This window comes from Toxotes jaculatrix, chromosome 4 (genome assembly GCF_017976425.1).
Source record: "Toxotes jaculatrix isolate fToxJac2 chromosome 4, fToxJac2.pri, whole genome shotgun sequence".
In the NCBI taxonomy this organism is placed as follows: domain Eukaryota; kingdom Metazoa; phylum Chordata; class Actinopteri; family Toxotidae; genus Toxotes; species Toxotes jaculatrix.
In genome coordinates, this window is record NC_054397.1 from 1143507 (window position 1) to 1154440 (window position 10934).

A 10934-nucleotide genomic window follows, 5' to 3' on the forward strand; every position below is an offset into this window, starting at 1 on the left:
AAAGGTTCAGGACTGAGGATCCTGCCTGATGCTGCTGTGTGTTACACACACTCTGATATAAACAGCAGCAGTGGATGAACATCAGCAGTTCTCTCACGTTCTGCGTTCCGCTCTGATAGAACCGTCCACCCGATCCAATTTCAGCAGGTCAGGAGCTCACCGATTGGCTCTGGGTTCAACATACTGATGACATGGCTGAGGGGAGAGCCTCGCCGCCGTCGCCGCCCTGCGCTGTCACTGCAGAATAAAGACGCGCTCAGGCGGTCGTCAGCCTCAGCAGAGGTCACGTGAAGCAAACAGTCCCTCGATACTGTTCGTTAAAATTAATTTATCTGACGGGAGGTTGGACATAATCTTCACTTCCTGCATCAGCTGCAACAGAAGCAGCCTGGAGTGATGTGGAAACACCTGGATGACTGACACAGATTAAAGGACCATACCACGATTTTTGTATGCAAACGACACCTTAACCCGTCAGCACCTTTACCTTCCTCAAACTTTATGAAAGTTTAACTATGACATTGAGTTACAGGACTTATTAGTTTACTGGGAAAAAGACTGAGTTAATCTTTGTGGCCTCAGTTTCTTCAGATCAGGTTTTTTGTCTGAAGTGGAGGTGTTTGTTGTTACACACCAAAGTAAGGATATTTGGATAAACGTCTTTAATCCTGAACTATCTATGGATTACGTAATTTCTCCGGTTCTGTCAGAGCTCTGTGCCCAGAGGTGTCTCCTTAATAATGAATGAGCTTGTTTCAACAGCAGAAGCAGTAGCTGCTCCATCCACACTGTCAGAAGTGAACTCTGCCTTTGGCACCGTTGAACATGCAGTTTTAATTGATGGCCTGAAGCTCTGAGTGCGACTCTGGCTCAGATCTGGTCTTGGATTTTTCTGAGTCACAGCAGGAAACAGGAAACATTTCCTCAGCACGCGTCAGCCGCTGCGTCCCTCACGGATAAATTAACAGCACTCACCTGCCAAGCTAATGCTAGCCTGGTCAGTGATGGGACAGTGAGTGTCCACACTTTATTGGGGGCAGCCGTGGTGCAGCAAGTTAAGAGCGTTGGACTTTGGACCGGCCTGAGATCGGAGGGTCGTGGGTTTGATCCCTCGACCAAGCGCAAAAAAAAATGGATGACGTGACGTGGTGAAGGAGACGCCCCCCTGTGTTTCGTTCACTTGGTGTGGTTAAAATGCAGAGAGTAATTTCCCCAGGAGGGATCAATAAAGTAAAATTAAAAATTAAAAAGCTGTATTATGGAAGTGTCCATTTTGGGTTTGGGAAAGAGCAGTCACCTTTTCAGGTCACCTACAGTTTTGTGGACCTGTGTGGTTTCTATCCTGCGGCTAGTCTGTGATTTTTTGCCTTGTATTATTCTCAGGGTGAAGTTAAAATACTTGATAAAGTGAAACTGTTTTGATCTTTCTCTGGTTTCCTGTTTTTAACAGATTGTCTTTCGGAAGATCAGCGATGTGAAACGTGAGGAGGAGGAGATGCTGAAGAGGAAGAACGAGGCTCCTCTGAATCTCCCTCCGGACCACCCGGTCCGACGACTCTTCCAGCGTTTCCGACAGCAGAAGGAGGCCCGACTTGCCGCTGAGCGGGTCTGTCAGGGTGCCGGCGATGTGGAAAAAGGTGTTGTCCAACTAGAGCAGCCCAGAGGTCCCGAGGTCTTGGCCTCCACAAGTATTACAATGGTGACAGAGAGCCCAGCCACACCCACCACCTGCTCAACATCCACCACGTCCACATCCAGGACCTCCAGCCGTGTCATGCTTCACACTCCCACCACCCAAAACGGAAACCTGACTGGCTGCAAATCTGCAGAGCCACCCAAAGCGAAAGGCTGGGGACGATTCAAGGAGTCAGTCGTAAAGGCAGAGTCGTGGAGCAGCGTCTCCAAGGCTGAGTCCATGGAGACACTGCCTGATAGAACTAAGTCTCATGATGAGGTGTCCCTCAAGAAAACGGACTCCTGCGACAGCGGCATCACAAAGAGCGACCTCCGTCTGGACAATGCTGGGGACGCCAGAACGCCACAGGAAAGGAGTCCAGTCCAGTCTGACGAGAAGAGGGTCTTCTGTCCGATACCGGAGCAGAGCATGCAAGCTTCTTTCCTTGAGCTGAAACAAGAATTACGGGGAGACATCAGATCTCTGAACAGTCGCATGGCAGCGCTGGAGTCCCAGTTAGCTGAGATGCTTCGACTTCTCAAATCCAGGAAGTCGTCGGGCTCCTTCTTCGAGATCTCACGGCCGCCCTCCCCTGACTCCGACAAGGACAGTTTCTCTTAGATTGGACGTGGAATCAGTCCGTGGGATTCAAACCTGAACCCTTCAGCCTCCAGATGTCAGAGAAGAGCTTCTGACTGCAGCGTGAAGCTGCGCTGATGGTGGTAAATGACGATATCACACAGATGACAAGAGCACTTTGTTACGTTGGAATCATCACTCTGCTGTTCGAGACGTTACAGACTGAACGGACGTCAAACTGAAACGAGGGTAAATCTGATTCTTTAATCTGAGATTACAGAAAGAGTCAGGACAGTCACACTGGCACCTTTGGTCCTCAGGAGGGTTTGGAGCCTGCAGACCTTCACGATATCGGCAATAATAACAGATGGCTTTAACTTTGGCACTGTGCGTTTGGTGACTTTGACCCTGTCTCGTTAAGTCTGGTCCACAACGTTTGTTTAGCTGCTCAGAGCCTCCAGGTACTGAAGGGTCTGCTCTCATTGGCTATCTGCACTGTCAATCAAAATGACAGTGCGCCACTGTAACAGGCCAGTTTGATGACAAACCTTTAAAATGGTCAAAAACATGAAGATGTCCATGATTTCACTAGTTTCACTGACTGTACTTTGTTTTTCTGCGTTGCACCGTTTGGGATTGGACCGCTGCATACCATCATATCAAATCCACGCGATGTGATTGGTTGTTAAGAGCGTCAGTCAAAAGGCTGCCTTTCAGTCAGGAGGCTGTTGAACTGGTTAAAGATCTTTGTGGACCAGACTTCGAGCTGATGGTCGGTGGTTTTGCTCGATGAGACCTGCGAACTGACCGGAGCAGCTGACATCAGCTCCGTGTTCCTCGGAGAACTCTGGGATTTATCGCAGAACAGGCGACGGAGTGTCACCACCTTTATGCAGACTGAAACACTGTGTGACTTCTGTACGAAGTCTCTGATGGCTGGGATCAGCAGCGTTTGTTTATCCTGAGTGAATGTGAAAGATTGAACGCAGCAGAGTGAAGGTGAGGCCCTAAATGTTCCGATGTTGATGTTTAACTCCTGCTCAGAGCTGGAAGTTTGACGGGTTAGTCCAGATTTTTAACTTTGCTCTAATAAATTTGCATGTTTCGCAGTGAATGAGTCTCCAGCTGTGGATGGAGATCATGTCTAACTTCACCACAGTGAGATTTCTTCAGTTTAATCGAACAGACATATTGGATGCGTGTAACTCTGATGTCTGTGGCTGCCTTTGGACTTACAGTGCACACATTCTTTAATTCAGGTGTTTTAAAGAAATGGTTCCTGTTGTTTAAAAATATTTAGTATTTCGACCACTGTCTAAATATTTCCCCTGAGTAATAAGCGGGGATCTGTATGTTTATATGTTATCATGACATGTGATCACAGGCCTATTGCGTAACATTCTGTGTGATTTGATTTCAGTATGTAAATTAGTGACACGTGGAAACATGGCACGTCACGGGTCGAAGGAAGTGATTCTAACATGTAAGGTGAGGGTCATGTGACAGACGCAGGCAGCTAAAAGCTAACTGGGCTTACCTGAAGCTTTGCTGCTGCGCGCTCATTTTTCCTTTGCTGAGCAGGGACTCACCTGCAGCTTTTATTTTGACAAGCAACTTGAGGTAACAGGGTGGAATCATGTGTCCAAACTGTACAGATCATTTACGCCAGACTGAGACCGTTTCCAGATGTGGTTCGACCTCAGTCTATCAGTCCAACCCTCAGTCCATCAGTCCAACCATCAGTCCAACTCTCAGTCCAACCATCAGTCCAACCATCAGTCCATCAGTCCAGCCATCAGTCCAACCATCAGTCCATCAGTCCAACCATCAGTCCAACTCTCAGTCCAACTCTCAGTCCAACCATCAGTCCAACCCTCAGTCCATCAGTCCAACCATCAGTCCATCAGTCCAACCATCAGTCCAACCCTCAGTCCAACCCTCACCAGATCACCGTTAACAGTATTGTTACTGTCCAGCCCAAACACCTAAGACATGTTGGATTTGGCGTCCTTCTTCTCTCATTCGTCTCATCTGCTTATAATTTATTTAAAGGAACTCAGATTTTTACCCAGTAGCAGAGAAGTTGTGATTTAAGGCACATTGACTAACATTTCACCACTAGAGGTGCAGAAAGTCTCCAAAGCGAACTAAACAGTGTGTGTTTTGTGTGGTTTCGAGGTGCGTGTCAGTCAGTGCCTCCTCTGGGAGAGGTGTCGTGCCTCTTCTCAGTCCTTCGCCTCTTCGTAGTGATTTTATGAGTCTGCTTCGTTAGAGTTCACTGGCGGAGGACGCCGTGTCCTCTCGGGACGTCACTGGTTTGGTTTCTGAACAGCGACGACTTGTAGCAACTAAACCACCTGCTGTGGTGAAACGATGAAAAAACAAGCTACTGCGTGATTTCACCTCATGTCCACAGACCAGCGACAGCACTCTGCCGTCAGGTTGACAGATTGTGTTTAATCAGACTGTAATGGAGCAGAGCTGATCCTCCATGTTGTTTTTGAAGTCTACCAGATGTTCACGGCTCGCCAGTTTTTCCTTTGGCTTCAGCTTTGACGTCTTCATCGTGCCTCCATCAAAGTTCCAGCGCAGCAAACCTTAATGATTTTATATGCAACGTTAGTCGGCTGGTCAGGTTCGCACCCAACACATCTCGTCAGTCGTCCTGACGATATGCAGATTATTCTGAGCCCGGACACAAGAGCAAAACTTCAGTTCTTTAAACTTTGGTGAACTTTGTAGCCCACGCACTTCCTGCTGTGTGGTCACTTCCTGCTGTGTGGCTTCTAGCTTCACCTTGATCACTGCGACACCTGCTGGCCACCACAGTCTGTGCAGCCTTTTCTGTAGAGTCTCTGAGGTCGTCCACAATTTCTGAAGGACGCTTTGAATCCTGGAGCTTCACTGAGGGGTGACGTGTGCGTGGAGCTGAGACGAGCAGAGACATTCACAGCTGACACACCTGTTAATCCAGGTACAAACACCCACCCAACATTCTCCGATCTTTAATCTTAATGTCTCCTTCATGGAACATTATTATTATTATATTAACTATTTACTGAGAGCTGAGCTTTGTGTTTTCCAGCTCAGTTCAGTACAGTCAGAGTTTTCATGGTGCTTCATCTAGATGATGATGATCCAGTGGCGGCACCTGAATGCAATGACGGTGGGAAGATGCTTTACGTGTCCACATGCCTGAGGCATCCGTGTGATGTGAAAGTCGCAGACAGGACAACATCCGTGTTGATTTATACACGTCTGACGCTTTATTTCTGCTAATCAGAGGAAACGTAACCGGACATTTAAACATGTACTCACCTGAAATGTCTACATGATAATCTGAGATGTATGTTTGTCTTGACTTCGGTATCTCGTGTATCCTGTGTAGGTGTGATATATATCGTAATAATATGCAATTAATGCCATGTATGCCGTTTGTACTGAGAGGCCGGTTGTTGTTTGTGGCACCACCGGTATCGACACTGATGCACTTTGGTCGTCTGTCGTCTCTGCATGACGCCGGTGTCTGAAACTTTTTTTTTTTTTTAAAGGACAGACTGAAACCGAGCTGACTTTGCCTTGCTTCTTAAATATCTCGGAGGACTTTGAGGTTTCGTTCTCTCTAAACTTTACTACCTTCTGCTGTCAGTCACATGTATGTAACGACCGCCGTCTGTGCATGAAGAGCACCTCAGTGTTAAAATGGTACAAAGTCTTTATCAATCTCACGATGCACTGCTTTGGAAATTCACAACTTGGAGGAAAAGCTTGAGAGAAACTTGTAATAACCACAGATATATATTCTTAATTTGTTCTTCACTTATTGTCAGGAATGAAAACTGTATCAGCACAAAGAGTATTTATAAAAAAAATCACATCAAATGTCAATAAATTATTTTCTACTTTGTACTTTTTGTAGTGAAATTAGTTTTTCTTTTTCTGTTTGACTGGTTTTCATTAACGTCTTCAGTTCAGTTTTATTCATACAGCTTCCAGAGTCAAAATAATCTCAAAGCGCTTTACAGAGACCCAGAGTCTGACCCCAGATCAGCACCCAGAAACTGCTCCCTTTGAACAGGAAGAAGCCTCGAGCAGAACCCGGCTCATACGGGGACCCTCCTGCTGATGGCCGGGCCGGGAGACAGGAGGAAATGAACTGTGAATGAACTCTGACAACAAATCTCTGATTCTAAAGAAACAGCTGATGGAAGAAAACGGAAAACGTCCTCGTGTCTGTGCCGTACGTCCTGCATCGAGACGTCCCTTTGGCTGTAGTGTCGATTTTTCTCTGAAAAATCAGATTATTGAATATTTATTCGCTGACGATGAAAAATTTTCATCAGTTTTCACTGACAAAACTTCTCCTGCTCTTTAAGAGGTTTTGTTGCAGAACGACATGCTGCTGCTGCGTCGTCCTCTGCTCGTGGGACCAGGTGTGGACGAGGCCTCAGGTATGTTGTGGTTTTCCCAGTGAGGATGATTCTCAGGCGTCTTCATACAGAGATAGAATGAGTTTATGTATCAGGATGTTCTGGGTCTGGATGTTGTTCACATTGTGTGTTTGTTCTTCTCTCGATTTTTAAAAATCTGAAATCTTCGTATCGTGTTTGTCGTCACAACGTGAACGAGGTGATTTGCGGTGAATGATGCACAGAAGTAACAGACCAGGTGAAAACACCTAGGAGTCTTTTGTCTTGGTTAGTTTCACCAGCCAGTTAATTAGTCAACACTGTTGCTATGGTTACCTGCAATTTAACTTCTCATGAAACAGTTTTTGATTTGCCTTCCTGTCAGCCAATCAGAAGCCAGTACTGCGCGTGGTCTTGGTATAATTAGCATGTATTGTTTGTAATGTGAGTATTTAATGATAAATCATGATTTTCTTTTCTTGTCTGTGTCTCACGTCGGTGAGAACGTCTTTCTCCTCCGATCATTAACGTCTTTGTTCTAAATTTGAACCACTCCTTTAAATCCTGGCTTTTAAAGCTGCCTCCGCACGTCTCCGTGCTCCTGAGCTGAACTCGCCTCGCTGCTTCTCCTCCTGCTGGATCTTTTCCAAACCAACAGGGAATCCCTGAACCTCCCCCTCGGAAAAAAAAATCTCCTTTCTGCAGAGCCGGCAGCCCCCCCCCCCACCCACCCACCCCCCCCCCCCCCCCCCCCCTCCCCCTCTCCCTCTCCTTCCTCCTTGATGATCTGCATTGCAGTGCCAGCCGTTCTCCCCCATCCTCCCCCCTCCTCTCTCCCTCCAGGTTGATCTCTGCAGCAGTGAAGAAACAGCAGGGTGATCCTCTCAGTCTGAGACTAAACATGCCTGCACAGCCTCCCCCTTCCTCCCCTTCCTCCCCTTTCTCCTCCCTCCTCTGCATCTCTGTGTTATCCTGGTGCCACAGCGCCCTCTACAGAGCAGACAGCTGCTCCCTGGTGCTTCCATCTTTTCTGAGGACCTGAGACCTGAGATGTTTTGAAAATCTGTCAGTGTTTATGTTTTTATATGTTACATAACTGGATTATTATAAGTGATGCAGCGTTTTAATATTCCCGCTGCAGCAGCATTGGGTGGATGAAGTGATTGTGCAGCACTGGCTTGTGTTTTACCTGCTCAGTATAAAAGCCACATCGGCAGGTAACGACAAACTGCACAGTAAATGCAGCGGAATGAAATTATAAACTAGCATAAAATTAAAATAATCAAATAAAGAACAAGAACAGGTGTTGAGTTTCCTTCCACTACTGCATTCTGAGCAGGTACAATGATTTCTCTGTTTGCTGTCTTAGTTTAGCATGTTAGCATTTGCTAATTAGCACTAAAGAAAAGTCCAGCTGGAGCTGAAGAGAGAGTCACTAGTTTTGCAGGTGATAAACCAAAGTGTTGACCGGAAAAACAGAGGATCACCAAATCCTCATAAAACAAAATCCCTAACCTGATGGAGGAATACTTCCTCCATCACTGTTCTCCCAGAGCTCAGCTTTTACTTTGGTGAGTACTTATTACTTGTGTGTATTATCAGAACTTATATGTTGTAGTAAACTGGAGGCTTTACCTGTAAAGTCTCTCTGTTGACAGGTGAAATTCAGCCAAAGTATCAGAGCTTTATCTTTCATTACTGTGCATTACATTTTAAACAATTCAAATTCAGTAGGATTCAGATTCAATCAGCAGATTTGAAATTGAATTCATATTCGATAAAATGCTGTCGTACCCGCCGACGGTTTCTCTGGTTCAGCTGCATCAATTTGATTTTATTTTTGTTTTTTTTTCCATGAGTCCAACAATCAGAGTTCGGTCTGCTGATGTTTCTACAGCTCAGCCTCTGATTGGGTGAGTACAGTGTTCATGTGACTGATCATGAGTTGTTATAACTGAGTTGTCACAACACACAGATGTTTTCAGCACCATAATGTCAAAAATGTTTTCAGCTTTAAAAAAAAAAAAAAAAAAAGGTGGGAGGAGTGTGAAAGGAGGATTTCAGTGCTGAGAGGTCTGTGAATGGGACGGACGCTTCAGAATCACCTGGAGCTTTTACCCGTCTGTGCTTTGGATCTCCTCAGTAAAACATGCTCAGTCAGTTTGGGGGAAAGAATCTCAGAATCCGATCAAAGTAATAAATCTGATTTATAGGAAATGGTCTTTGGTAGAAAGGCCAAAAATTGACACAGCTGCTTTGGATTTGTCCAAAAGTTCAAACCTTCTGTTTAAATAATTCTGTCTGATATATTTTGAACATTGGTCACTGGGAGTCTGGGTCCTGCTGAAGCTGAGTGAGTGCAGCCCTGCAGCCTCAGAGACAGTTCAGCTAACCTCTTCCTTCACCCCCCCCACCCTTTTCTTATACCAGTCACTGCCGGGTGTCATGGCAACAGGTGCAGCCAGCTCCCTGATTGGCTGTGTGTGCTGGGATCACCCGTTTGCAGTGAGAAGTGCTGAGTGGACCCTCCTTTTTAAAGCCCCCCCCCTCCCCTCCGGTTCATGGCCTCCTATTATTTAGCAGATTTGTTTTTGCATCCTGGCTGAACCTTCTAGTGTGAGAGGAAAAAACTGCAGCAGGGATCATATATGTGCCTCTGCAGGGACGCCGGGGGCATAACCTAACAAATGTGTGGGGTCAATTGGTAAGGACTGCTTTCTGTTGTGTTCCTTGTGTAAAGGTAGGGAGTGGAGGTAGAGTACTGCTAAGTTGTGTGCTGACGTGAGGAGTGGAGGTGATGGAGAGCTTGGATGTGGAGAACGTCGCTTTTAACACTTTTAAACTCGATATATTTCAGAGCCTCACAGTGAGAACTTGGACTCCTGATGAATTTAAGGCAAGTGTTTTGGTTTGTCGGCGCCATAAAGTTGTAGATCTGCTTCTGAAAGTTTTGCTCCGCTGCACTGAAAAACAACTTAGTAGTACCTCTATTCTCTGACCTGTGTGAGTGTTTGGGAAAATAAACTTCTCACCTGGATCACGAAGTTTTGGGATGAATGGTTCTTTTCATGCTGGGACAGACAGAAGGGAGCGTTTGTGACGTTGCTGATGATGATCTGTCAGCGTGTTTGTTAGGTGACTCACATATTAAGAGTGAGCTCCTCTCGCTAGCTACTACAGGTCGGACGGACGAAGAGAATGTCAAAGTTACCTGGTTCCTCTGACTCTAAGGACGTCGGCGACCGGTCAGTAACAGAAAACAGCAAAGATGTCTGCTGTGGAGGAGGAGGAAGAGGAGGAAGTGGAGGAGGTGGGGAGCTTGGGTAGGGTAAAAAACAGCTTGGATGACATTAGAAAACCTGACAAGACAAACGACAGGGTGAAGAGAACAACCACAGGATGTGTGATTTATGACAGCTGCAGAAGGTAAGAAGGTACGAAACCTGCTTTTATTAGATGGATCTGCAAAGGACGACAAGAAGCCAAGGAAATAGAAAGACAAAGTAAGAAAAGTAAGCACCAAGAGAAGGAAAAAAAAAGACAAGGAAAGACAGGGCAAGGGAAAATGAGAGAAAACAAGAGAAGAAAAGACGAGACAAAGGAAAACAAATCAAGACGAGAAGAATGAAGTGTGAAAGGTAAAGACGAGGTCAGCACGAGATCCTGAACTTCAGTCGAGCCTGAGGAGGATTTGAAGATGGCAGCTGATCCTCACACGGTGGAGGAGAAAAGAACCCTGCCTCCTCCCACCTCTGAAACCTCCAGGAGATAATTCATGCAGTTCCTCTGAACAACTAGATGCCTTCACCTCCAGGAGGTTTCAGAGAAGAAGAAGCTAAACAGGAGCTAATCACATGAGGATGATGAAACGGATGAGGGCTAAGGCGGGGGTGGGGTGAGGGGGTGGGAGGGGGCACAGGGTCAGCTACACAAACAATGTTACCCTCGGTACATTTAACGTCGAGCCCCGCAGGCGACAACAATGGCGTCAGCAAGGCCCTTCCACGTCTAAACGTTGCTAGATTTCTCTCTGGCTGGTTTCAGTGCTCGAACAGCACAAAGTCCAAACAATTGAGAGGTTTTTCTGTTTTCCATCGCGCTCACGCTCAGCAGGTCGCAACTCGTATAAAAACACAAAGGTCGCAGCTGCTGTGGCGCTTCACACAGCTGCAGTGCGTTCATCAAGAATGTGAGGCCGGCGTCTGAAGGAGCCTGAGAACCTTTGCTATGGTGCTTCGGTGAGGAGTGTTACTGGTTGAGGTACTGTCCTG

At 46.3% G+C, this 10934-nt stretch overlaps 1 protein-coding gene across 1 annotated transcript in view; it reads left to right on the forward strand.

The window, feature by feature from the left end:
• Nucleotides 1-5466, forward strand: part of kcnh1b (potassium voltage-gated channel, subfamily H (eag-related), member 1b) — a 31858-nt gene extending 26392 nt beyond the window's left edge. The window contains exon 11 of the mRNA XM_041036569.1: nucleotides 1451-5466. Within this exon, the coding sequence (XP_040892503.1) occupies nucleotides 1451-2296 (846 nt within the window). The 3' untranslated portion in view covers nucleotides 2297-5466. The remainder of the gene's footprint in view (nucleotides 1-1450) is intronic.
• Nucleotides 5467-10934: the final 5468 nt, after the last annotated feature.